Genomic DNA, 25,355 nt, shown 5'->3' on the forward strand with positions numbered 1-25,355 from the left:
AGGATGGGCACCTGCCCCGGCTCGGCGCGGGCCGATGGACGCGGGATTGGAAGAGGGGGAAAGGGCTCGTTGACAATGTCTTGCGCACACGACTTGAAGAGGAACGATGCGACGTGCCTGGCATTTGCTGCCTCGAGGGCTTGGAGATAACAATCCCGCGCGTGCTATAGCTGCGTCTCGAGGGTTGCCGTTGTCAGCTACCCAACTCGATGAAGCTCACTCCTTGCCCTCGCCACTACCCAGAAGAGTGCTCCTGGCTTCTCGAGCTCTATACAGAGTACCTGGAGCACTCGTGCGAACGTGCGTAGCCGCGGATCGTAGAAGAATTCATGGCGGGACCGGAGTAACCGCATCGCTGGCCAGTGGTGCTCTACCATCACACGCGGGTCGAGGTCGACGAAGTTGCGGGCGGGGTCGGAGGGAGCGCCCGGCCCCCGGCTCGTTCATCTTCTTCGCCTTCCGCGGTTTCTTCTTGCACCTGGAGCTGGGATAGGGGCTTGGGATCGCGCTCTCAAGTTCGTCAGAGTCAGACAGTAAATCGAAAGGACTGGGTATGGTTGAGAAACGGAGGGAGAGTCAGGCGAAGAGATCACAATAAGATGGACAGAAGAAGATGTGAGATAGCGGATGTGAGAACAGAAGGATGATGTGAGGTGAAGTGAGGATGCAAAGTGGGTCAAAGAACGATGAACAAGGTGCACAATCTCCAAAATGGCATACCAGTACGTTCCGACTAGTCTTCTGATCCCTCATCACTGTCGTCGACCTCAATGACCTCGACCTCACTCTCCTCATCTCTACTCTCCATGCGCTCCAACTTGTCCTCCTCGGGATGCGCCTGGACCAGCGTGATGTCGGGGAGCGGCGCACCCTTGACGGCAAATCTGGCATGCAGAGCGGGATTTGGGCTGGGTCGATAAATGTAGCTGGCTCAGGGAGGGGCCAGAACAGCTTGGCGTTGCGGACATCAGCCGCACACGACCGCAGGAACGACCACAAATGTTGCCACCGGCACATACTTTCCAGCTTCAGGTTTGGGGCCTCCCATAGCGCCCGCTTCAGGACCGCTGATGTCAGAATGTAACGAGCACCTACTGCGCAAGCGGGACATCTTGCCGCCCCGCGCGACGCGGACGTCTCGGTGCCAGAGGTGGGCTGCACGGCGTTTGAAGACGCTGAGGAGGCGGTGGAAGATGGCCTGGAGGTGGGTGTGGTCATACTCCCAGTATGCCGGGACTAGACGGTGGTAGAAGGCGATCTGCGTCAGAAAGGAGGGTAGGAGCCTCACAGGCTCGCACATCCACCACCGCATTGTACCTCGTGCATTGAGTTCGAGACAGACCACGAGGAGTGCGCACGCGAACGTCCGCAAGCGGGGATCGCGGAGGAACTGGGGACTGGGCGTGTAAGAGGTTGGGCAGTATCGTGAGATCATGAGGCGTGCGTCCATGTCCATGGTGTCCAGCGGTGGACGCAGGTGCATCGGAAGACCAGGGAGTTTGCTTCGGCCTCCCTTGCGACGGTGCCGTTTGCGTTTCTTCCTCCGGGGGATCGTGGCAGACATATTGAGGTAGAGTATCAAGTGTCAGAAGTGAGCGGGAACGAGGCGCATGAGAAGAAGAACGGCCAAGTCCACGGGCCGCAGGCGAGGATCAGCAGAGAGCAGACCATGTGTCTTCCAGGAATGCATGTTGTCTAGCGATTGCTTAGTGGTGGCCGCCCTCAGCCATGGCCATCGCGTGGTGGCCCTCCTTCGAGTTGTAGTAGGCGTACCTGCCGTCAGCTCTGTTCCAGACAGGCGTAGCTGGCGAGACTCACTTGGTCGCACCCCACGAGTAGACCCAGTAGCCGACGAGGAAGGGGGGAGCGAAGTAGGGGACCTGCTGGGCGAGGCGGCGGGCACCCCAGAAGAGGTAGCCCGAGAGGGCGCCCTTCATGGGCTTCTGCGCGAAGGGCGAGACGGCTGTTGCGGAGAACAGGCGAGAGACAGGAGCAGGGGGTTAAACGGCGACAGGATCAACAGGGGAGTGGGGGGGAGGGGGGGGGGGGGAGGGAGAGAGGCAGGACATCGAGGGAGCAGGCGAGACATTGGGAAGCGGCACGAGATGAAGCGAGATGGCATGCCGGAGGGAGTGGAGTGGAGGTCGGTGCGTTTCGGAGCGCCAGTTCGCGATGTAGTCGGTAGAATTGAGCGAGAGGTGGCGGCGAGCAAGAGGAGACAGCGTCAGCGATCCGCACACATGCGCGCGCAACGCAACGTACAGTAGACGTAGATGCCCTTCTGCTTGGGGCCCTTCATGTCACCCCACCAACCGGACTGTTGTCAGCTCGGATTCGAGTGCGCCTTTCTCCTTCCTCCTCCTCCCTCTTCCTTCTCCCCTCTCCCGCTCCTCCTTTCCTAGCGGATGCGCGCGCACCGCATTCGTCGCAAGCCAGCCCGTCCTCTCTTCCTGCGCGAGTCCGAACCTCGCTTTAAGCTCTCTCGGCTCCATCACAGCGCCGCTCCGCGCTCCGCGATACGCACCCAAGTCTTGCCTGCCGTCAGTGCTGCCAAACAGCCAACTCACCCGAGGGCATGCCTGCGTTAACTGGTGCCGAAACGCGCATTGTTGTTTTGTCTTCTGGAGTGGTGTCGATGGAGAGCTGAACCTCAACTAGCTTAACCTTAGCCTGGATAGCCTCACCGTACAGGTGCGGGTCCAATCGGGATGGCACCCATTGGAATCCGCCGCCCTCGGCGTTTCGGCATAACGCCGTGCGGCATCCTGCCTGGCTACCCCTCGTTCACCGCACCATCTCCATGCATACTCAGAGTCTAGATACAGCGAGCACTACTCCGACGTCCGACGACCGCACCCTACGCCATGACCCTTCTCTCCACCATTGTCGGCTTCTCCGCGTTCGGTTTCGGCGCCCGCTGCTTCCAGCTCGGCCTCCAGAGGCGTAATATCTTCTCTCGTGCGTCTGGTTGAGCTAGCAACCTTGTCGATGCGCTGCTGGACCATGCGTATGGATGGAAGCTGATGACAGACCCCGAGGGCCACGTCGCGGCCGCGGCTATCTTCGGCACGCTCGGATACTTCATGTACTACGGGGAGCAGCGGCAGTGAGTTGCGCGCGTCGCCAGTGGATGGGGTTGGCTGGGAGAATGAGCGACGGATCGCGCCCGAGACCGGTGACGCCCGGGACAGCACAGCGCCTTGGACAGTACTGGAAAGGGGACAACATCGACGAGCTGGGCGGTGGTGTGATGCGTCAGTGCCATCCTCGAGGAGCAACTGCGGAGATGACGTCTGGACGCGGCGTGGTTGGTCCAACCATCAATGCCTCCAACCCCATCGCCTCTCCTCTCCTGCTGCGTTATCCTCAAGCTGTCTCAGTCACGGCTGTTGCCGACTCCCGGATGGAGGTGCTGGGATCGCCCGAAGGCTATCGGTCTTGTCCTGTTCTGTTGTTATACCTTCCTCGCTCATCCCACTCCAACCCAAATGACTAGCAGCGCTGACTGCAGAAACGAGCTGATTGCCCACAAGCGCAAGGTCCTCGAGGCCAACCGCGCCAGCGAGGGTGTCGCGGCATAAACATGTTAACGTAGAGAGTAGGGCGCGGGCAACCGCAGCATGCAGCATACAGATTCGGACACGTGCGGTTGTGTAGAGGTCGGTGTTTCCAGAGTTCCAACAACTGGATATTGCTGCCATACCCCAGCTATTGCTCCTGGCATCGTCTGCAGATTGGGTTGCCTCACGAGCCCGCAATGATGTCTAAATGCGTGCATACCACAGACAATGCAGCTACAGTCCAACCTACACCTCAACCTCGGGCTCGAGGTCGCCGAAGGGCCTGCTCCGGAAGTACGACTCGTCGAACTGCCGTCAGGAACTGCACTGCGCTTTACGGAGCGCAGAGTACTCACCCAGTGCACACGGACGAAGCCGTCCTCGGATCCCGAGGCGTACGCCTTGCCCTGGGGGTGGACAGCGAGGGTGTTGATGGGGCCGCTGAATGTTAGCTAGACGAAGCCATCGAAGCTACGCACAAGTGGCCCTTAACACGGCCGACCTCCTCCTCGAACAGCTTGTGCCAGAACCGCGACTCGAACTTGCCGGCACGCGACGAGGTGGTCGTGACGTTCATGGCGTCCTGGCCACCGCCGAGGATAACCTGAGGTCAGTCTGCTGCGGTGCTGTACATCAGAGCAGACGTACATAGGGGCGAAGGGGGGTGATGCACGCCGAGTTGAGCGGCGTCTCGGTGGTGTACACCTTCATCTCGTCAAGGCTGTCCGAGTCAAAGATGCGCGCAGTCTTGTCCTTGGACGAGGTGATGAAGTAGGTCCCGTCAGGCGAGAGCTGGATGTCCGAGATGAGGGACGTGTGGCTCTCGTCGTTCTTGAGCACCTCCTCGCCCGTCTTGGCGTCGTACTTGGCGACCTTGCCGCTCTCGTGGCCGGTGAGGATAAAGTCGGAGAGAGGCGCCCAGATCGCAACAGTAGCCTTGGAGCCAGAAAGCACAATCTCGGAAAGGGGGGTGGAGCTCGACGCAGCGGGGTCCTCGCGGTTGACGTTGAATGTCCGGATGACGGACGGCTGGCCCTGTCGTTGCTCGGTGATGCACAGAGCCATCTCGTCGTCCTCGCTGCCGTTAGCACTCGCCGTTTCATATCCTGGAGCACGCACCTCCACGCCACGCGCGTCACCGCCGTCAAGAACTCCCAGGACTTGAGGCACTTGCCCGTCGACACGTCCCACAGCTTCATCTCGTTGTCGGCCGCACCCGTGAGGAGGTAGCGCGATTGTGCTGCTTGTCAGCTTGTCCAGGGCAATAACGAACAGTCAACCGCGACGGTCCACACTGAACCGTTGTGCCCGTTGAATGTGCCAAGGCGCTCGCCGTTCGACGTGTACCACACGTTGACGATCTTGTCCTTGGACGCCGAGAAGAGCAGGTCGCCCTCCGCGTTGAAGACGATCTGCGTGAGCGAACGCTCGTGTCCTGCGAATTAGCACTCTGGGGCGGCCAGATGGCGCGCTGACGCGCGGAAAACGAACCTTGAAGAATGATGGGCTTCTGCGGAGGACGTTAGCATGTCGTACGCGTGCGCTGACGCCGCACTCACCATGTTGCAAGGGCTTTTGGGTTGATGTAGGTGGTGTTGGTCGCACAATAGAGCCTTGGTGGCCAACTTGGCGGCAACTTCTGCCAACACGGAAATTTACGGTGTTACAGTCGGTGGCATCCGCTTTTCTAATCACTCTGATCAGGAACGTTAATTGATCTTTCTAATCTACTCTGGATGCCATCGCAACGGTCTCATCTGCACTCCGCACCGCACCGCACCCCATCCGGCCCAGTCTGCACACGCTGCACGACGGGTATAGCATGAACAACATAGTAAAAGAAGCCTGATCTATCGAGCCTAATCCCAACACCTAAAACCTCTGCTTCATCCGCGCGCCGACCGTCTTCAGGTGGGCGTACACCTTGCCTGCAGAGTTAGCTGGTGCAAAGTCGAACCTTCGAGCAACTCACCAGGTGGGGAGCCGAGAATGAGCGAGACGACTGCGTCGCGCGCAATCTTGATGTTCTGTACGGAGCCAAGGATGTGGATGTGGCTTCTGTCAGCTGTGTTCATGGTGGACGACGAAGCCGCTCCACCAGGGTACTCACGTGTCGGCGAGCACGATACGCGTCCTGCTAGCATTCTCGATGGTGAACTTGACCTTGCCGCCCTCGCCAGCGATACGGCCTGGAGGTCAGAATAATCCAACGTGCCAATCGAGAACTCACCAATAGCACGGGCAAGGTGGTCACCGTGGAGCGTCTTGACGTCCTTGACCTCAAACGAGTCGATGTACAAGTCGTCGAGACGAAGGAGGGCGATGGCGTCCTGGTTGTCAGCTGGGCTACACGATTGAGCTCACGTTGACCTCAAAGCCAAGCGCGAACGCCTTGACAAAGTCGGCGCCCTTCTGGATGGCGCCGGTGTCGATGGTGTGGCCGGAGCTCTGTCCGTAAGCAATTTTCTGTCTTCTAAACCCACCCTCAACTCGACAGCGCGGCGCATAACGTTCATGCGGACCTGCAGGCCGAGCATCTCGACCAGAGGCGTGTAGATGTTGACCCACTCGCGCTTGAGCGGGGTCATGCGGTGGGGAGGGATGGGGATGCGACGGAACTCGTTCTTGAGCGCGGTCGACTGCTCGCTCGCGGACAAGGGAGCGAAGCCAGACGAGGACGCCTCGCCGGATGCGGACGCGAGGGCCGAGCCGACGACAACACCCTCGTCGTCCGAGTCGAGCTCCATGCCCTCAGAGACGGGCTTCTTCTTGGGCTTGACGAGCGAGATCTCGGGGCGCGCCTCGAGCTGGGCTGCGAGGGCCTTTTGACGATGCGATTTGTGGGCCATTGTGGTTTCGAGTGAGTGGTTGAGAGTAGAGTGGAAGTGATGTCAATAGAGGTTGCTTGGGGGAGATGGTAGGGAGATGGTATCACGAGATGGAGGGAGGGGGAGAGGCCGCAACTTTTGTTGGATTCCACATGGTTTACCCTGCCTTGGAAACTGGGTGGCAAAACCTGCACCCACCCTTCCCCAGGTGGAGGTTTATTTTGTCCCTCCTTGTTGTGCCTGGTATTTGGCACCTTAATAGCTTTAGTCTGTTTGGAATATTGAATTTCTGTCATATAGTCATATAGTACCACGCGTCTCAACAAATACTCACTCATCACTCCTTGTCTCCCTCTCACCATCGCCACTTGACTCTTACTCGTACGAGACACACTTTCACAAACTCGGCAGCCCCACGATGCCCAAAGCTCCAAAGAGCAAGGGCAAAGGCAAGGGCAAGGAAGCCGCGCACGACGATGTCAGCAAACCGTACACCCGTACCGATGATGCGCCAGTGAGAATCAATACCGAGAGGTCAATTCCCCAGCCGTCAGTGTCACACCGCAATAACCACTCCCCACAACCTCCCAAGTCCATCTACCAGCCCGGTGCCGAGGGCAGTTCATCAAGCCGTAGACGCAAGAACAAGAAGAAGCGCAGTCGCCCAATCGAGGAAGGCTCTCCGGCAGCCTTCCCCGCCGTCCACCATGCCAACGGGCACGCCGAGGGTGCTATGGAAGTGAACGGGGCGCACCGCGAACATAGCAACTCGTCATCGCCCAACCGTGTCGTTGAGCATGTTAAGCCCGACCACGACGCGCGTGAGGCTATCCGCCGCCGTATATTTGAGCACGAAACCAACGGCGTCGACCACACCCAGGCGGAGCTCCTCCACAATCATGAACGTGAGGTCAAGGACCTGCGGAAAAAGGTTGCCAAGATGGCCAAGACCGAGGAGGAGGCCAAGAAGCTCGCCGACGAGGCGCGAGGTCTCGCTGGCAAGCTGCATGACCGTATCGCAGAGCTCGAGCAGACCATCGCCATGCAGCGGGCCGACATGACCAAAACCAAAGACGAGATCGAGATGAAGGAGAAGGTACGCTTCATCATCATCGCTACCCACTAACGCTGCAGCTCATTCATGCCCACGGAAGCCGCAACGACTCTCTCCGCGAGCTGCTACATTGCGGAGTGTGTATGGAGCCGCTCGACGACCCTCACACGTAGGTCCTTACGGTGGACGTTGCTGACGAAAGCCTCCAATGTGGTCACACGGCGTGTCGCACGTGTCTTCACGAGTGGTTCCGCTCACCTAATGCGTATCCCGCTCACGACATCGAGCAGATCAACGAGGACGACGACCTGTCGTATCGTACCAAGACTTGCCACATGTGCCGCTCTCCTATCTTCCGCCGGCCGGCACGCAACATCTTACTCAGCCATGTGCTAGAGTCGGTCGGCCTGGCTACAGGAACTGCGGGGGTCCAGTCAGCGTCGAGAAGTGAGCTGGACTCGATGTGGAGCAAGATCTTCCCCCCTGAGCCCAAGTCTTGGGTGGTCCGCGACGAGGCCGACAATGTCGGTCGCTGTCCCAGCTGCGGCTTCGAGGTCGACTACGGCGAGTGTGTCCAATGCGGAGCTACATTTTCCATGGCTGGCTCTGAGATGTCCGACCTCTCCGCATTCGACTTTCAGGATCGGGTCGATCTCGGGAATGGGCTCCTGCTGGACCCGCATCTCGCAGCCCTCAATGGCGAGCACGGCGACGGCGACCTGCACGAACGACACCATCGTCTTCACGATCAACTTCACGATCACATGCACCTGCGTGGGTTCCTGGATGACGAGGCTGAGGACGACGAGGACAGTATTGCCGGGGAAGATGAGGACGACTATAACAGGCACCTGTTCCGAACGCTCGATGCTGCAGAGGGGCTTCCGACCGACTACGACTCGGAAGACACGGCCTTCAGTGACGACGTTTTGGACGACGATCGCAATTTCATCGCAACCGACGACGACAGCAACAGCAACGCGATGGGTCATGCCATGGACAGCCATGACGAATTTTACTATGATCATCGTTCCGATTTGAGCCCGCCGCGTGGCTGGTCACCAGAGGAACCCCTTCTCCATGGGCGTGCTCGTAGCCGCGTCCGTGCAACACCGCCTGCCTCCCCTAGCGTCCTCACCGACGCTAGCTACGAGTCGTCGTTCATCAACGACGGTGATGACGTTGAGTATGTGTCTGACGACGCCCTGGACCTACACGACGAGTCCACTAACCTGTTGGAGCGCTCAGCAGTTGAAGGCCATGTCGACGAGCCGTCGATTGAGGAGCTGCGCCGTCGCCGTGCCGCACGGTATGGGTGAGTTCTCGGGTGCCGTTTTGGACATCCTAACGCAAGTGCGCCTTTCGTTTCGGATGGTCGCCACCACAGTCCCTCGCCTAGAGCTCATGCCGTTTCCACTCATCGTCTCAGTCTGTCGCCTTCGCCCCCTGCGTCGCGCCGCATGGGCCGCACCCGCCGCCGCCGACGCTCACCGACGCTCTCGTCCGCTCACGACTCGTCCGTCGAGCTGCTCGAGGAGGAGCCCGTCCGGCGCCCGCGCATTCCGCGCCGCCAGCGCATCATTGACTCGGACAGCGAGTAGACGCAGACGGAGAAGAACTCAGAAGACTCATAGATAGAACCAGGCAGCTGCCGGTCACCTCAATTTGTACAGTATGATTAGTCCCTCACATTTTATGTCTGTTTACACCGCATGCATTGTCCATAGTACCGATGGGTACATACCAGACTGCCAGAGGTATGTCGCGAGTGTGAGCTGGTATCAGATCTAGGCGTGCTTGAAACCGACGTCTACAAGAGTTGCGGTGACGAGGGCGATATTCTGTCTGATGATTGAGAATGAGAGGATGCCGGGGTAATAGATGGGTCTGTTGTTTTGATCTTTTCAATCTGGTCAACCAACAAGGCCGTGCAAGTTTGCGTGTATCGGCATAGACTTCATTCAGGAAACACCTACTGCCCTCGTCTCCAACTTTTGTTCCTTCTAGCCTCACCTCACAGCTTGGGGTTACGATCGCCCTCGTCCTGGAACGACACGACGGTCTTTCCGATATTCTTACCGTCAAACATGTCCTGCAGAGCCTTTGCGCAGCCGTCAAGTCCCCCGCCAACCACATAGTACGAGTACTTGAGCTGGCCCTTTCTAGCCAGGTCGGCGAGGTACGCCCGCGCCTCGGGGTATCGCTTCTCGTAGTCGAACGCGATGAAGCCCTCCATCCGGGCCTTCATCGAGATGAGTTGAGGAGTGAGGCGGACGCCGTATGGCTTGGCCGTGCTGGCGTTGGTAAATATCCTCCGCTTCTATGTCCTCTCCCTCTCCCCCCACCCTCCCCCTCCCCGCACTCACTTGTACTGCGAAATCGCACCACACATGACAACCCGGGCGTACGGGTTGATCTGGGCGAGGACGAGGTCGAGCAGCTCGCCCCCAACATTGTCAAAGTACACGTCGATGCTACCAGCCGCACGCATGCGACCAGCAAAGCCCTCCTGCTTGTAATTGAGGACGATCTCGCACCCGAGCGCCTTGAGCTGCTCGACCTTGTCCTGCGACCCGACGATTGCAATAACCTTGCATCGCTTGTGGGCGAGTGCGATCTGGGTTGCAATCTGCCATCAGTGGGGGTACTGGGACTAGCAACGCGTCATGGAATGTAAATATGTAAAGTTGGATTCCTGCAGGAACGTGGGAACCGCGATCACGATCACGATCATGATCCCATGACCAAAAGACACTCACAAGGCCAACACTGCCCGCTGCACCCGAGATGCACACCGTCTCGCCATCCTTGAGGCGCCCAATGTCAAATATGCCAAAGTAGGCTGTCATGCCCGACACGCCCAGCAGGCCGAGGTGGTCGATATCCTCCATCCCGTCTGGCGTGCTTGGGTCAGTTTGTGTGTCACAGGAGAAACTCACGGGCGAGGCTCGAGAACACGGGCAGGACCAACCCAATATTCCTGCCATCCAAGGACACCGTGAACCAGGTCTCCGACCTTGTACCTGTCGGACCGGGTCTCGACGACCCGGCCCAGTCCCGCCGCACGCATCACCTCCCCAATCTTGACGGGGGGGATATACGAGCGCGTATCGACGAGCCACATCCGCATCGCCGCGTCCTGGAATCAGCCAACTCGACGGACAACTCACAATGGACAGCAGCTCGACCTTGACGACCACCTCGCCGTCACCGGGCTTCTTGAGCGCCGCCGCGTCCTTCTTGAACGTCGCTGGCGTGATCGGTCCACGCTCCGGCCGCTTGGCGAGCACGACGCACTTGTTCATTGTTGGGAGGGACATTGTGACAGAGTGGGAGGGTGGGAGGGTGGGAAAGGTCGCTGGGGACGGCTGCTATTAACCGGTGCGATGACATTCCTTGAGCCGGCTAGTCTACCTCACGTGCAATGCAGATGGCCCGTCGGTGGCGTTCAGGTGGGCTCGACTGGCCATTCAGTGACGCGTCCAACTCATATTCCAGGAACCGTGCCAAGGAGGGCCTTTGCCTCCCGAGAGGCTCATCCTCCGAGAAGTGTCAGTCATGTATCTGGGTGTGGGTGCTTATTGTACTGGGTGAGAGGTTGACTGGGGACAGCTTACGCTCCATATGCTTGTGCTCACCGCTTACACAACCTGGGCCCATCGCGTTGGACTGGTATTCATCTGCATTCGGCGAACCGTCGCTGAGTGTGATCAGTGAGATTAGATTGACAGTCTCCGCGCTCTGTTTGTTACCGCATTCTGAACAACGCTGTCAATGCCTGAATTCTCACGTCGGTTTCACAGCATGGTTCATGTTGAAATTCGAACAGGGCTCTACATCTTTTGAATCCACTGCACGTGACAGCACAGTCATAATATCTGGACAGCACTACACCCCCTAAAATCACCCAATCCACCACAGCGCCATCCACCCCCCCTCCCTCCGCCACCGCCCAAAACGCCTATTTCCGCACCTCCCCCCCTCCGGCCAGCATAAAAAGTCAACAACCACCTTTCGTTCTCCTCATTGTGCGGCAAGCCGCGGGTTCACTTTTCCCTGTGTTGCTCTCCGACCAGCGCACTCCACAAGCGTGGGTGCGTGAGACGTCGGGTCGAGCGTCAACCCGGATCCGGCAAGAGGAGGTGGCCATCTTAGTCCCCGACGCGCGACGGCTTTACCGGCGCGCGTGGGGCGGTGGGCCGTACATTCCAACAGACGAGACGAAGATTTCGACGACACGACTCGACTCGACTCGACTGGTTGGGCACGACAGGACCGTACTGTTGTATGATGATGGATTGACTGCGTACTATGGACTGTGGGGGATGGGGACAAGTTGGAGAGGTGTAGCGGAGGCGCGGAGAACTGAGAGCTAAGAGCTGAGAACTGCTGCCTGAGACGCAAATTTACTCGTCGTACCTCCTATACCACGGACATCTCAACCTTCCCCCCACCACCACACAAGCATGAGATGTTGCATAGGAAACCAGCCAAACTATGCGATCGCAATCTGCGTCATATGGGGGGTACGGAACTACATTGACTCTTCTTCCGGCGCGCGCGCGGTGTACGCTCTGCGGCGCGCTCTGCGGCGCGCCATCTCGCCCTCATCGCCCAGCGCTTGGTGGTGTGCACGCCGCGGCTCGCCCTCACAGCCTTAGATACCCTGGGCGATCTGGCCGAGCCGCTCAGCGTAGTCGGGGAAGTTGTTGAGGAACGCCGCCTGGGCGCGGCTTGCGTGCTCGTAAGTGATGGCATTGACGAGCTCGCCCTCGGTACGCGCGAGCTGGCCGCTCTTCTCAAACCACTTGATCGCCTCGTCAATCTTGCCCTGCTGCAGGCTGAGCTGGGCGAGCGTCGCCACAGCCACGTCGCAGTCGCCGTCAATCTCGAGAGCTTCCTTGCACAGAGCCTCGGCGGCACCAATGTCCTGCTTCCACTGGAAGAGGGCGAGCGCCTTGTTGACGTAAGGCAAAACGTTGCGAGGCTTCTTGTCCTTGTCAAGCTCGATGCTGCGCTCGAATCGCTCCACACTCTCAGAGTACTTTTGCTGGTCGAGCAGAATCTCACCGTAGTAGTTGGACGGCTCGCCGCGGTCGGGGAACTGACGGAGAATCTTGCGGAACGCAGCCATGCTCTTGGCAACCTCACCCTGCTTGTACTGCGCAACGGCGGCCTGGACGTGGGTAAAGATAAAGTCGTCGTCGAGCTCAATGCTCTTGTTGTAGTCGGCAATGGCCTTGTCGTGCTCGCCCATGATGAAGAACACCTGGCCACGGTGGTAGTAGATGTCGGCATCGGTTGGGTCGTTGCGGATGGCCGTCTCAAAGTCGGCAAACGCAGAGAGCGCGTCTCCGAGCTCCATGTGCACGCTAGCAATCTTGACCCAGCTCTGCACAAAGGCCGGGTCGATCTCGAGCGACTTCTCCAGGTCAGTCTTGGCCCCGGCGCTGTCGCCAATGAGGAACTTGAAGGTGCCGCGCAGGTTGTACGCCTCAGCCTGGCCCTTCTTAGTGCTGATGCCCTGGTCGATCGCCTCGTTGGCAAGCGTCACGGTGTGAGCATAGTCGGCCGCGTCGAGCGCATCGAACGCGAGGTCGAGCGTCTTGTCGCCCTGGTGGGGGTTCTCGGGCAGCGTGGGCTTGGGGTGGGGGCGGAACGCAGCGAGGTACGACGAGATAAAGGTGGGCGAGGGGAGCTTGGTCTCGCGCGACGCAAGAATATCCTTGGCCTTGCGCGCCGCCAGCTTCTTCAAACACCTCTCGACGGCCGCCGCCGCCGCCTCGTCCTGGAAGCGCTCGATAATCGTGCAAGCGGTGAAATCTGCCGTTAGCTCAAAGGCACACCGTCGTTAGCTCACCCCGAACAGCCTCCTCGTCACGGTCCAGACGCTCAAGAGCAGTTGCCCTCCGCTTGAGGGCCTTGACGTAGGTGCGGTCGAGCGTCAGCGCCTCGTCGCAGTCCCGTACGCAGAGCTCGTACTCGGGCGGCGAATAGTTGACGTAGCACGCAGCGCGGTTCGAGTAGAACACGGCGTCAGGCTGCACCGACACCTCGATGGCCTTGGTGTAGCACTCGACCGCCTTCTTAAAGTCCTTCTTCGAGTACAGCTTGTTGCCCCGGTCCTTGAGCGTCTTGCCGAGCGCGTTGCGGTCCGCCTCGCTCATGGCCTCGATGCCAGCGGCATCGGGAACACCTGTCTGTTAGAGTCTCCAGAATTTAGACTAACCCTCAAATGGGTCCTCGACAGCCTTGTCAGCCGGCTTGGGCTTGATCTCCTCGAGCAGTGGGCCATCGGTGCCGTCGCCCTCGATAAACTTGGACTTTTTGCTCTTCTTCTTCTTCTTGTTCTTCGAGGTCGTGCTCTTCTCGCTGGCCGGCGCCTGCGTCGAAGTAGAGCTTGAGGACGAGCTCGAGGGACCCGGTGCGGCACCACCAGCCTTAGCCTGGCTCGAGTAGAGGTAGTAGCCGGCACCGGCCGCGACAGCGACACCACAGCCGATCAGGATCGCCTTCTGGTTCTCCTCGAAGAAGCGCTGAGCTTTGATCATGAGGCCGTCAGCGGCAGCATCTGGCGCCGGGGGGAGGGAGGAGACGGGTGCCATGTTTTGAAGAATGGGATGAAGAGTTGGAGGGGAAGTAGCGTTGCCGAAATGAAAGTGGGTCGGTCGGACGGAGGTCGGGTTTTCGATAGAGGGCCGCCGAACGTTGACGAGCGGCAACGCCGTCATGTGAAAGGAGACGATTTTTGATCCCGCTCTAGCATTTTGCCTTGTTCCGTCATAAAGCCCCTAACTGACCCCTCTGCTACAAACAATAGTCTCTCCGGAACTGACCGGAAATCCAAGGGACATGACCAGACCAGGCATCAACCACACGACCAGTGAGCTTGATGCAGGGGCGACTACGGATTGAGATGCCGCATCTCACACACGTACAACTTGAATGTTCCTGGACATGCCACCAGATACACATATAAAGGTCACCTTACAATCCCCGACTCAACGCATAACCGTACTCGTCCTCGTCCTCGGCTCCCAGGATCTGAGAGCCGGTCAACATTCCGATGTTGCCATCACCATCCTCGTCGATGGCGTTGCGTAACAGGTCGTCCAGGTCCAAACTCTCACCCTGCGCGGTAAAGAACGCCTGGCGGGTTGGCGCATCGAGCTCATTGCTCGCAGAACGAGTAATGTGGCGAGGTTGAATTCTTGATACGCTGGAGAGTTGCGTCTCTTGCACAGCCGAGGGGAACGACGACGCAGGTATGCCATTGGGCTGTGTGGCGAGGAAGCTACGCGAGGTTGACGAGAGGGGAGGTTGCGTAGAAGTGTTGTCGGAGAGAAGAGGCCGGGCGGTGGGGCCCCTTGCTTGCGGCGCACCGTCACTCTCAGCGCTGTTGAGACTGTCGACCGTCAAGTCTATGATCTGGCCAGTGGCGGTCATAGCTATGTTGGGCTCGGGCTTACCTTTGCCCTTGTCTTTGCCCTTGCCTTTGCCCTTGCTTTTACCCTTCTTAGGGAGTGGGGCAATGATGCGGTCGGGCAAGGTGGCGGCCGGAGTCCCGGGCACGAGAACGTCCTGCTCGTGCGTTGGTGGCTCCTGTCCGAAGCGAACGGGAGTCTTGCGCTCACGGCTTATGCGACGTGAGACAGCAGCTTTGATGGACGCGTTGTTGTTGGGCTTGCGGCCGGTTTTGCGCCTCTTCGGAGGAGCCTCAGGCACTACCGGGTGGGCTGCGGGTGGCGCAGTGGGCGGCGCCGGAGCTGATTCCAAGACGTCTTCGCTACTACTGGTGGAGTGAAAGTCGTCGAGGGCGGAGTCTTGGACGGGCGCCGAGGCTGCGGACTTCTTGGCAGGCGCGCGGCGCTTTAGTTTACGTTTGACAGGAGGCTGGGGAGTAGGGGGTGCGAGGCCGGGCGAGAAGCCCTGGGGTTCGTCCATCAGAGAAGGTGAGCGAGTAGCATTACTCTTTGTAATCGAAGGCCCTGCCACGAGCGATTCGTCGACGTCGTTGTCAGAGTCCGTGAGGACGATAGTTGGAGTGCGGCGGCTGCGGCTGGCCGGGGCCTGCTCGGTGCGGATCGTGAAGATGAAGGGCGCGGGGGCATCGGTGCCGACTTGGCTGTTGATGTAGGTTGCAGGAACGTCCGTCTGGGTGGATAACTCAGCTGAGTTCTGCCGTCGCCAAGCGGCGTCCCGCACTGCCTCGCCCTGCTTCTCCACACCTTTGAGGATAACGTTCAGCGCCTGGCTGTTGGCATTGTTGCCGACTTGGAGAGAACCGACGTTCTGGTCCAACTTCTTCACAAGTTCAAAATTGATCTTGTCAATCTGCTCCTGCGAGGACGTGCGTTCGTCAACCCTAGTGACACGGAGTAGAACATCCTGTTGGACCTTGTGAGCACCAGGGAGGCCGTGAGTGTTGAAAATGGTCCGGTCGACCTTGTTGTGGAGCGTTTGGAGTCTATGTGTGAGACCAAAGACTTGTGAGAGCGTTTGAGCAATGTTAAGGGGGAGGAGTACGTTCTTGAGTTCGTCAACTGGGCGGAGAGCTGCAATGAGATGTTCCCCAAGTGTTTGGATCGTCTTCTGTCAGCTAAAGACTGTTGCAGAGTGGCTCACCTTTTCCTGTCCGGGGTTGGCCACGCCTTGTTGTTGAAGTAACGCGAGAGCGGATAGAATCCGAGACACATTCTCCTTGACGGGACGAAGCTCCTCGTCGACATGCTTCTTTAGATCACGGTGGCGTTCACTGAGGACCTCCTTGAATGACTCGGTAATCTCGTTCTTGAACCGGCCCAGGGCCTGGCCCACTGTCCTATTAGTAGATGGTGAGGAAGGTCAACACACAGCTGTCGTTCATGTCCGCCTTTATCTCCTCGCGTGTGGGCAAAACCTTTAGACTCTCCTTGATTTCGTGCGTTGCGTCACGCAAGTTGCGACTCTGGTTGACGAGATCATCGACCTTGGGAGACAACTCTGGGTGTCAGCTTCGTCCAAATCGGAGCATGCTGTTAGTGACCAAGTCGAGGAGTTGTGCACCGGCACCCTTCCCTCCCTGCTCGGACGGGACGGCCGATGCGCGGCGCGCCATGTTCGGCGATGAACGCGGCGTCACATGGTCGGCGTACACCTCGGCGACCCGGCGTTGGGAAGGCGGAGGAGCGCCCGCCTCGGAGTAGAAGCCGGCCTGGCGATCTGGGCGGGAGGTTCTCGGCGGCATGGGTGTCTGTGGAGAAGGGTAATGCTGCTGGGGCGTGGAGCGGTATTCCGGTATCGTTGGTTGCTGGGGCGTGGAGCGGTATTCCGGTATCGTTGGTTGCTGGGGCGTGGAGCGGTATTCCGGTATCGTTGGCTGCGGCGGGGTAGCGCGGTACTCGGGTATCATTGGGCGCTGGGACTCGACAAAGTCATCTTCAACGTCATACTGAGTTGACAGGGGCTGCTGGTGAGTCTGCCGATAGCCTTGCGAGGAGGGGGGTATAGCGTATCCTTGCTGGGTGGAGGAAGGCGGCGGAAATGGGTCTGGTGGTCCTGATGCAGGTCGCCGTGAGCCAGACAGTGCGGAAATTTGGCGGTTCTGGGGCGCCGCGCCGCGCTGGCGTTGGCCGTTGTTTGGAAGCATAAGTGTGTGGGATTGAGGGTAAAAAGAGTAGTGGATGATGAAGATAAGAGATGAAGTGAATGCGAGAGTGGGGTGAAGGTGAGTTGAGTTTAATAGGTAATGGACAGTGGGTAATGGGAGGAGGGAAGGTGGTGCAGTTAACACCAGAGTTGGCAGGACATGGAGCAAGATGGACGTGAGGAGCAGTCATCGCCAGCATTGGCACGGGCGCCATCACTCCCCCCACAAATCAGCCGCGTCAGTGTCTCCCGCCCGCCTCCACCTTCCCTCTCCGAATCGATATCCACCGCCTCCCCGCCTCACCTAGCCACTACCACCACCCACCTCGCGTCACGCCAGTCATGCTGTACAAATACATACGTGGCAATCATGCCTGTCATCAGTCGGTGCCTCGCGGGTCCATAGCGCACGTCGGAAGCGGGTCAGCCTCAGACAAGCTCGTCGCGCCGACAGTCACCCCCCGCGGCCGAATGGAGCGATATGGTTCGGTCGGCTCTGGTCCAGGAGAGGAACGGGCGCGCCGACGCGTATCGCTGTCCACGCTACCCGTGCTCAAACGCCATCCGTTCTCCTCGGGCGGCGGGGCGGGCGATGTCCGCTCTAGGTGCATGAATTTCAGAAGGGTTTGGGGGTTGATCTCGACACTGAAGAGGTCGCAGATAAAACGCCTGACGGGGGCTTGGAAGTGGTTCGTCGAGATTGCGCGGAGGGCGCGGTAGAAGAGGGTCGTCGAGGAGAAGAGGCGGGGGTGGCGGTTGCGGATGCTGCTGTCAGCTCAGGTGTGGTCACTCTTGCTCACCGCTTGAGGTTGTTCATCGCGCCGGCGGCGAGAACGTAGTTGCTCAGATTGGAGATGAGGTTCATGACCTCGCTCTCGAGACCCGAGAGCGCTGGGAGGGGTGGCACGCTCGACAGGCTCTGGTGACGCTTCCACGGCTCGATCTGGCTGTCAGCTCCGTTATCGTCCAAGCAGCTCACGTAGGCGAAGCGCCCGATGTCGTTCGGAAGACAGAGGCCGGTGGTCTGGCCGAGCGGCGTGCGTGCAGCAATCCATCCGTACTCCTCGAGAATCTCTGCACCCATCTGCGTCGACGAGATGAGGCCGATGACGAAGAATCCTGTCCTGGTGTCAGCTAATGTACAGCTTAGAAAGCTCACCCCTTCATGGTGAGCACCAGAGACCGCTCGGCAATATCGATGATGTCCTTAATGATATCTTCGTCCTCGAGGAAGGCGAGGCCGCCCTCGGTCGACCCGATGTTGCCCATGACCCACATGGCGGCTTTTAGCTTGTTAAGCACCCCAGTGTCCTCGGTCTCCATGCCGTGCAGGCGGATGATCTCGGCGAACTCGGGTACGATCCCTTTCTGATGAAGGTATTCGCACCCCTCGGGGGTCTTGCAGAGCTCGCGGAAGAAGTGTGTCGGGGCGGTGCCCTCATAAGCCCAGAACTCGTCCGAGTTGTCTTTGGACAGTGGGCGGATTGTCTTGGACACGAACGTCTCGACCTCGATCACATAGAGCATGTTGTGCTCCGCCATCCAACTCTCAAGCTCGTAGTCAATGTACTGCGCTGCGAGGAGGTACTGGAACCCCGTGGACGTAGACATGAAGCTGGTGTGAGCTCTGGGGAGGAAAGAAGATAGCTTACCGGAGGAAGAGGTTGGCGCCCAGCTCTCCTAAATGCTCCAGTGATGGGCAGAGGTACACGACCTTCTCGAGGTTGACGGGTTCGGTACACGCTTCCTCGAGGTACATGACGGCGATCTCGCATACATCGATGGCGGGGTCGTACAGCTGCGTGACGAGCAACGTGAGCGCCCAGTCCGTAAGCTCGGGCGATTTGTTGAGCAGTCGTCCGAGGTGGTGGGTGGTGAACGACCGCGTGTCAAGGTAGCTCGATGTGAGCGCCTTTGAGAGGACGATTCTTTGGTGCGCGTCGCTGCCGTTAGCTATCGAAGGGGACATCAAAGCTTACATGGAGTAGTCGAAGCACTCGATGATGAGCTTGACGATGTCGTCGCGGCTGCGTAGCTCGCACAGATGGTAGAAGGACGTGAAGAACTTGAACTTCTCGAGCAGCTGAATGCCCTTGTGGTGCTTGGTGAGGGTACCGATCATCTCAAAGTAGCCGTACGTGAGGGTGTTCTCGAGGCGATCGCGCGCAAACAAGGGCTGCGCGCTCGGTTGGCCCGCGTACTGGTCTAGCTCGGCGAGGCACTCGACCATCTGGCGCAACAGCTTGTCATCGGCGAGGTAGCGCTGGCCCTCGGGATTGACGAGCATGGTGTTGAGGAGAGCGCACCCAAGACGCACCCACTTGTGGTTTGGCTGGGTTGTTAGTGAACGGAAGGAGTTCAACACGCACTCGTGTGCGTAGGATTGCACTGAAGCGGTTGTTGAAGGGGTGGAGGAAGGAGAAGATGCGACGGATAAACTTGGTCGCGCGGATGACCTCATCCAGACGCCTGGGATTGAGTAGTGGGCCCTGGAGCAGCTCCATAATCACGTCGTAGTTCCACTTATTGTGGTCGCGCGAGAGGAGTACCTGGTGTCAGTTGCAATGCTAGAGGGCGTCAACTCACCCCAGAGTCGTTGACCATGGCTTGGAACGCCTTGTCCTCTATTTGCAATCCAAGTCGAAGCTTAACCTGCTGCACTTGTCGTTGTGATCGCTGCAGCGATTCCTGGACAGACCTGGGTCTGGTGTCAGTTAGAGAGCGAGCATCAAGAAGCTTACGCTATGCGGTTCCTATCCCCAATAGCCTGACTTCGCTTGAGGTTGTTGCGCGCCAAGCTGTCGATTGAGGACAGCGCCGCGAGTGCAGAATTGCGCTCTGTAGGCTTCGTGAACTCGGCGACGCCAGTGAAGAGGCGCGGGAGAGCCTGATATCAGCTACATCATGGTTTCCCGAAGCTCACCTGGATCCTTGCGGCGTATTGCAACGGTAGGGTGTGGTTGGCGAGCTGGAGGATCTCGCCGAGGAGTAGCGTCGCCTTACGGCTGACATTGTGGGCGACTTCGTCTTCCTGGATGAGTGCGACGAGAGACTGGTGTCAGCTGCTCTGCAAAAGAATCTAGCTTACCTCGAGCAATCCGGCCTCGATGAACACCGCAAGTAGGAACGCGACGTAATTGTCGACGATGCTGAGTCGAGGAGAAAACTCCTCATCCTCAATACCGTCTTGGAACTGCGTCGACGCCTCGTACGTGCGATTGTACACAGTAAGCCGGCGGCCGTCGAGGAACGCGCTGGTCCAGCTCGGCGCCTTGATGCGGAACGCGCTGAAGAACAAGTCCAAGAGCGCGTTCCGCATCTCCGGTATTGGTACGAACAGGGAGCTGATGAGACTCTTGATGGCCCGACAGTGATCCATGCAGAGGTATAGCACGCCGGCCCATGTACCGAGTACCATGCCGACGTTGCGTACGCACGTGTCCAGACGGTCGAGGTAGCGCTGCATGTGTCGGCTCGACACCTTGCCGTACTCTTCTGTTAGGCCGACGAGGACGATCTCAAAGTCGCTCCCGGGAATGAGGAGGTGGCGCGTGTGCGGCGTGTTGGCGAGATAGCACAGCATGCCCGTTATCCCCAGCCCCAGTTCGAATGGGCCGTCCTTGAATGCGTTGAGGACGACGCGGAACGAGTCGGCCGACAATAAGCACTCGAGATCCAGCAGCGCGATTTCCACCAGCGTCTCCATGCAGACTGTGCGCATCACGTCGTCGATGTTCTCGGCTGCGCTTACGATTGCCCGCACCAACCCTTGCCGCAGAGGCACGCGGTGGAGGAGCAGTCGCGCAACAGGATCGGGCAGTTGTGTCGCCTTGGCGCGCGCTGCTAATGCCCGCTTCTCTCGCACGCTTGGAGGTGGGAATGCTGTGACAGCCCGGAGGAGGAGCAGCGCCTGCTCGCGTTCGAGGACGGCCTTGGCGTCGCGCGTGAACGTGCTGTTCGAGTTAGTCGTCTACCGGCGTTACCCGTCGGTTCACCATCGCGCACTCACCGGATGATGACCGCTTCCAGGCCCGCATGCACCATGCAACCCCATGTCCGCCTGTCGAGGGAGTACCGTAGTAACCGATACGCCGCCGAGCGCCTCCGGATGTTCGACGAGTCCGCTAGCTGTGGGAGGGCAGCCTGGATGATCTCGGTGATCTCGAGGTGGCGGTACAGCGTTGGGTGATTCTTGAAGAGATCGGTGAGGCGCGTTAACGTCTCCAACGCCTCTTCGCCGGCGCCACGCAAGCAGCCCAAGAGGGACGTTGCATTCTCCTTTGCAGCGACGATAGTCTCGTCGTCGCTCTCGTCCTCAGCTTCCAGTGGCCAGGGGGAAAGCGACCCTGGCGGGGTGCTAACGCTGTGGTCGTCGGTGGTGAAACTCCCTTGGCGCGACACCTTGGGACGCACACCTGCCGAGAGGAGGGTGGAAGAAGCCGATGTCGAGAGTCCGTTAGGGCGTCGTGGGCGGCGGCGCTGCGCCGAGTCTGCGTCAGACAAGCCCGGAGAGAACAAACTCACTGCCTCGTAATCGCTCAAGGCGTGTCTCTAATGCCTTGATGTGGTCGTTGGCAACTTCTAACTGCGCAGTGATATTATTCCGGACTTGGTCCTTGTCCGCGCCGGTGCGGGTTTCGATGACGTCCAGCATCTTCTCGGCGCCGTACTGCACTCTGCGCTCGATTGCGAGCTTGTACATCAGGCTCTCAACCTGGGGTTAGTTGGGGGGGGGGGGGGGGGAGCGAGCAACGGGGCAGCGCACGACCGTGAGGTCGCTATGGTAAAACGGAGAGGAGGGAAGCGAGGGAGGAGGGGCGGTTCGAGCTTGGAACAGGGGAAGAGAAGCACGCGCACGACCAAGGTGGAGGCTCACCGTCTCGTCGTCCTCATAGTTGCTGCTTCCGTCGTCGTGGAAGCCAGTCGATACGCTCGAGCTCAGCCGATCGAAACTTGGCCGGTCGAAGCTTGGTCGGTCGAAGCTTGGCCTGGCGGGCGACCCGCGCGCCTGGTACGCCATTGCTCGTGCGCTTTCGCGGAGAGATAGTGGGAGGTAATGATTGTGCCGGTCGTGCCGGTGTTCACAACACGAAGCGGGGCTCAACGCGGAAGCAAATACGACACTACCATGTCCTCGGACATGGAATCGGCGTTGCCCTAATCTGCAGCGCTCAGCGGCGGGTAGGATACGAGTATAGATGCTGGTGCTATGCATAATTCGCTGCTCTCGGTATTACGCTAGCAACGTTGTGGCTACGAAACGGCCCAGGGTTTGAATCGCCTCGGCAGTCCCTCCTGCCATGCCCATACTCCGTCCAAGTGAGGTGGTGGGTGTGGTGGATGCGGGATGTGTGGTACATATGGTGGATGTGTTGGCGCGTGGGCTGGTAGGCTCCGGAAGTGAGGGTGGAACTGCTGGGAATGATATGGAATCTGGGCGTGTGGTGTTTGCCACAGCAGTGGAGTATGTCCTTGTGGAGACAGGCGAGAGATCCCCTGGGGAGGGACGCCGGGCCGATGGAGCGGAGGATACGGCGGAGGCGCTCTCATCGCCGCCTCTTTGCGTGCTCGCTCAATGGCAATGTCGGCCCGTAGCTCCCGAATCCACACAACTAACCGGTTCGGCGGTGGGTTGGGATTGAGCACCGACCGCGGGTTAGTCGCGAGGTACTCATGTTGTTCCTCGGGCTTCATGCGGTCGAAAGCGGTTCGCTGCGTAAGCTCCCTTTTGCACGACGCACAACAGCTTACTTCTGATTTGTTATATCGCCTGTGCTTGATCCACAGCATCGCCAACAATCCCAGCAAGACACCTGCGCCGCCCAGGCCAACGCCGAGGCCCACCGCAATCCGCTCCCGCGTCCCCCAATTTGCCGGAGGGTCAGGTAGAGAGCCTGGAGTATCCGTGGTGACGCCGATCCACGTCGTATACGCGCCAGTTGGGCGTGGCTGGGATCGGGTGGGAAGGAGCGCGATGCTGATAAGTGCCGTGGCGAAGAAGGATTTGGTGTCGACCAGCGGGAGATGGCATGTGCCGTCACTCTTACATTGGCGGAGAAGGAGGGGGTACGCACCATAGTCGGCCGCATCCACGTCTGGTTCACGACCAGCATGTGCCACCCCGTCTGGGTGAAGTTGAAGCCGTACGTGTTGATGTGTGCTGTGACTGCGTACGAGGCGCACATGTCAGCCTCGAGGGGGTAATAGTATGGATCGCGGGGATTCTCGCTCCCTACGACGGGGAGGATGTGTACCTGCCATCAGACGAGCCTTGATGGACCCACCGTGTAGTCTGGGAGGATGAGGACTGGCGACACCATCCGCATCCAACCACCCACGATGGGCGGCTGTGGAGGTGCGACCTCGACCCAGCCGAGTTCGTGTCCGCCTACGGTCAGACTCGTCATATAGAGGCGTACCGGGATAGATATCCTTGTAGGGGAACGCGCGAGGGACTACAAGGCCCATGGACGCCCCGACAGGGACTGTTGACGCTGGCATGAGAGTTGTAGTGGTTCGCGAAGGGGTGTAGTACGTAGGTTCTGGAGGGTGGGTTGGGAAGATGTGCAGTGTCGGTGTTGTCTGGGCTAAAGCTAAATGGAGCAGCAGCGTTCCAATTAGTACCACGAGCATGGTGGACAATATGTCTCATGCAAACCGGCCTGTGTTTACGACTTTGTGATGTGCTGAGCATGGTGGTCTGTGCGGGCCTGGCTGGACGGAAGGAAACCGCTCCTGTCTGTCGGTGAGCGCAATAGTGAGGATCAGTGGGCCCATGAGATCAGTGCAGTCCACGTTGTGCGTTCAAGTGGAGATGTCAAGGTGGGGAAGGTGGAGAAGGAAAGCGAGGAGTGAGGAGTGAGAGAGCTCTATGTGGTTGTTCCTGTTGTGCTTTTGAGTTCCAAACGCGCCCGTTTCACCCGCGAACCGAGAAGCGACAAGCGGAAAAGCGGAGCAAAGGGAAGGAATACAACATACCCCGGGTTTGTAATGATATGTTAATGCTGCCGAAATAGGCGGAATGGGATAAGAGTCTGACGTCAGGTTACCATGACGTGGGGAGGGGGGGGGGAGGGAAGGGTGGTTGTGGGGTTCATGTGGGTCAGTTGGTCAGTTGGTCACTTGCACTACGTACCCCTCATCATTCATCACTAGTCGCCACCGCCCATTACATAAATCCACCATTCTCTTCTTCTTCTCTCTCTTCCAAACAGCAAGCTCCCAACCATGGCCCTCCTAGACGGCATCGGATACAAGGTTCTCAACATTGTCGTGTTCGCCCTCACCTTTGGGTCCAACCTCTACAATGTCATTGGTCCCCACCACTCGTACTGTGAGTGACCTCGGTGTCGCGTCCACATCGTCGAGCGCCCCTCCTCATCTAGACTGCTCGGCTCACCTTGCTAACCCCAGCCGGACTGCATGACACTTACGTCACGCCGTCGGCGTACGCCTTCTGGATCTGGACGCTCATCCACATGCTTCTCTTCTGCATGATCATCTACCAGTTCACAGACCGCGGCAAGGCCATCATCGTCGACCGCATCCAGTACCGCTTCGCCGTGCTCGGTCTGCTCAACACGGCCTTCATCTGGCTCACACTGCGCGGGTTTTACATTACCGCGTTCATCGTTATGCTGCTTGTCGCCGGCTCCGTCTCGCAGATCTACTTTATCATCAACGCGGACACGGAAGAGTGCACCCTCCCCACTGAGCTGTTCATTCACCTTCCCTTCAGCTTTTACCACGGCTGGACGGTGGTGCTGACTGTTCTCGCGCTGTTCCAGGCGTTTGGTGTTGATGCCGACACGCACAAGGCCGGGGTCTGGACCAAGATCTTCGTGTTCCTCTCGTTCCTCTTCCTCGAGTCGACTGCAGCCGGGTACGCCTTCGCCACGGCTTCGGGCGACCCCGCCGGCGCAGCCGTCATCTCATGGGCCCTCTTCTCCATCTGTAAGCGAGCTGTTTGTTACCGAGCTAACACCAGACCTGCACCAGACCGTCCCCTTCATCAAGTGGTCGGCGTTCGCGTTCTTCATCCTCTCGCTCTTCGCTGTGATCAAGGCCGTCTAGTGAGTAGTTGACAGCGGTTACGTGCGACAACTAACCTTAGTTCGTCCTTCCGTGCCGGCCGCTCCATCCTCCACGACGAGGAGCGTGCGCCCCTCATTGCGGGCGCAGCCGACTAAGTTCCTCTCCGCTAAGTTCCTCTCCGCTTTTGCTCTGTTTTATGCGGATCTACGAAGCTACGAAAGTGACGACTCTAATTCGTTCCCGACTCGGCGA

General features: G+C 59.0%; 11 protein-coding genes across 11 annotated transcripts; 3 read left to right on the forward strand and 8 right to left on the reverse strand.

Annotated features, from left to right (window-relative positions):
- Positions 1-733: 733 nt before the first annotated feature.
- On the reverse strand, positions 734-1,564 carry CcaverHIS019_0306040 (uncharacterized protein; the record flags this gene model as incomplete). The annotated part of the gene is made up of 4 exons (XM_060599069.1): positions 734-838; positions 871-1,067; positions 1,096-1,258; positions 1,289-1,564. 4 exons carry the CDS (start codon positions 1,562-1,564, stop codon positions 734-736), a joined length of 741 nt encoding a protein of 246 aa, XP_060455799.1.
- A 142-nt stretch (positions 1,565-1,706) lies between these two features.
- On the reverse strand, positions 1,707-2,607 carry QCR8 (uncharacterized protein; the record flags this gene model as incomplete). Its single annotated transcript, XM_060599070.1, has 5 exons — positions 1,707-1,773; positions 1,819-1,963; positions 2,263-2,317; positions 2,525-2,535; positions 2,568-2,607. 5 exons carry the CDS (start codon positions 2,605-2,607, stop codon positions 1,707-1,709), a joined length of 318 nt encoding a protein of 105 aa, XP_060455800.1.
- Positions 2,608-2,864: 257 nt separating this feature from the next.
- CcaverHIS019_0306060 (uncharacterized protein) lies at positions 2,865-3,581 on the forward strand (the record flags this gene model as incomplete). Its single annotated transcript, XM_060599071.1, has 3 exons — positions 2,865-2,958; positions 3,031-3,106; positions 3,512-3,581. The coding sequence occupies 3 exons, from the start codon at positions 2,865-2,867 to the stop codon at positions 3,579-3,581; spliced, it is 240 nt and encodes a 79-aa protein (XP_060455801.1).
- Positions 3,582-3,806: 225 nt separating this feature from the next.
- Positions 3,807-5,122, reverse strand: TIF34 (uncharacterized protein; the record flags this gene model as incomplete). The annotated part of the gene is made up of 8 exons (XM_060599072.1): positions 3,807-3,869; positions 3,917-4,001; positions 4,040-4,164; positions 4,209-4,638; positions 4,680-4,800; positions 4,834-4,995; positions 5,052-5,070; positions 5,120-5,122. The coding sequence occupies 8 exons, from the start codon at positions 5,120-5,122 to the stop codon at positions 3,807-3,809; spliced, it is 1,008 nt and encodes a 335-aa protein (XP_060455802.1).
- Positions 5,123-5,432: 310 nt separating this feature from the next.
- PNO1 (uncharacterized protein) lies at positions 5,433-6,409 on the reverse strand (the record flags this gene model as incomplete). Its single annotated transcript, XM_060599073.1, has 6 exons — positions 5,433-5,488; positions 5,533-5,615; positions 5,671-5,749; positions 5,791-5,890; positions 5,925-6,008; positions 6,044-6,409. 6 exons carry the CDS (start codon positions 6,407-6,409, stop codon positions 5,433-5,435), a joined length of 768 nt encoding a protein of 255 aa, XP_060455803.1.
- A 397-nt stretch (positions 6,410-6,806) lies between these two features.
- On the forward strand, positions 6,807-9,043 carry CcaverHIS019_0306090 (uncharacterized protein; the record flags this gene model as incomplete). Its single annotated transcript, XM_060599074.1, has 4 exons — positions 6,807-7,484; positions 7,523-7,611; positions 7,645-8,757; positions 8,797-9,043. The coding sequence occupies 4 exons, from the start codon at positions 6,807-6,809 to the stop codon at positions 9,041-9,043; spliced, it is 2,127 nt and encodes a 708-aa protein (XP_060455804.1).
- Positions 9,044-9,456: 413 nt separating this feature from the next.
- CcaverHIS019_0306100 (uncharacterized protein) lies at positions 9,457-10,762 on the reverse strand (the record flags this gene model as incomplete). Its single annotated transcript, XM_060599075.1, has 5 exons — positions 9,457-9,736; positions 9,809-10,071; positions 10,202-10,346; positions 10,382-10,581; positions 10,613-10,762. The coding sequence occupies 5 exons, from the start codon at positions 10,760-10,762 to the stop codon at positions 9,457-9,459; spliced, it is 1,038 nt and encodes a 345-aa protein (XP_060455805.1).
- Positions 10,763-12,099: 1,337 nt separating this feature from the next.
- TOM70 (uncharacterized protein) lies at positions 12,100-14,047 on the reverse strand (the record flags this gene model as incomplete). Its single annotated transcript, XM_060599076.1, has 3 exons — positions 12,100-13,265; positions 13,303-13,638; positions 13,672-14,047. The coding sequence occupies 3 exons, from the start codon at positions 14,045-14,047 to the stop codon at positions 12,100-12,102; spliced, it is 1,878 nt and encodes a 625-aa protein (XP_060455806.1).
- Positions 14,048-14,429: 382 nt separating this feature from the next.
- On the reverse strand, positions 14,430-17,070 carry CcaverHIS019_0306120 (uncharacterized protein; the record flags this gene model as incomplete). Its single annotated transcript, XM_060599077.1, has 4 exons — positions 14,430-16,031; positions 16,068-16,258; positions 16,296-16,424; positions 16,488-17,070. The coding sequence occupies 4 exons, from the start codon at positions 17,068-17,070 to the stop codon at positions 14,430-14,432; spliced, it is 2,505 nt and encodes an 834-aa protein (XP_060455807.1).
- Positions 17,071-17,449: 379 nt separating this feature from the next.
- On the reverse strand, positions 17,450-23,570 carry CcaverHIS019_0306130 (uncharacterized protein; the record flags this gene model as incomplete). The annotated part of the gene is made up of 19 exons (XM_060599079.1): positions 17,450-17,834; positions 17,870-18,012; positions 18,049-18,193; positions 18,229-18,684; positions 18,722-19,012; positions 19,049-19,401; positions 19,439-19,618; positions 19,656-19,773; positions 19,811-19,956; positions 19,993-20,121; positions 20,158-21,022; positions 21,079-21,559; positions 21,594-21,783; positions 21,946-22,036; positions 22,687-22,781; positions 22,821-23,018; positions 23,144-23,323; positions 23,354-23,457; positions 23,489-23,570. The coding sequence occupies 19 exons, from the start codon at positions 23,568-23,570 to the stop codon at positions 17,450-17,452; spliced, it is 4,632 nt and encodes a 1,543-aa protein (XP_060455808.1).
- Positions 23,571-24,296: 726 nt separating this feature from the next.
- Positions 24,297-25,258, forward strand: CcaverHIS019_0306140 (uncharacterized protein; the record flags this gene model as incomplete). The annotated part of the gene is made up of 4 exons (XM_060599080.1): positions 24,297-24,402; positions 24,483-25,022; positions 25,057-25,141; positions 25,183-25,258. The coding sequence occupies 4 exons, from the start codon at positions 24,297-24,299 to the stop codon at positions 25,256-25,258; spliced, it is 807 nt and encodes a 268-aa protein (XP_060455809.1).
- Positions 25,259-25,355: the final 97 nt, after the last annotated feature.

This window comes from Cutaneotrichosporon cavernicola, assembly GCF_030864355.1.
Source record: "Cutaneotrichosporon cavernicola HIS019 DNA, chromosome: 3".
NCBI classification, from domain to species: domain Eukaryota; kingdom Fungi; phylum Basidiomycota; class Tremellomycetes; order Trichosporonales; family Trichosporonaceae; genus Cutaneotrichosporon; species Cutaneotrichosporon cavernicola.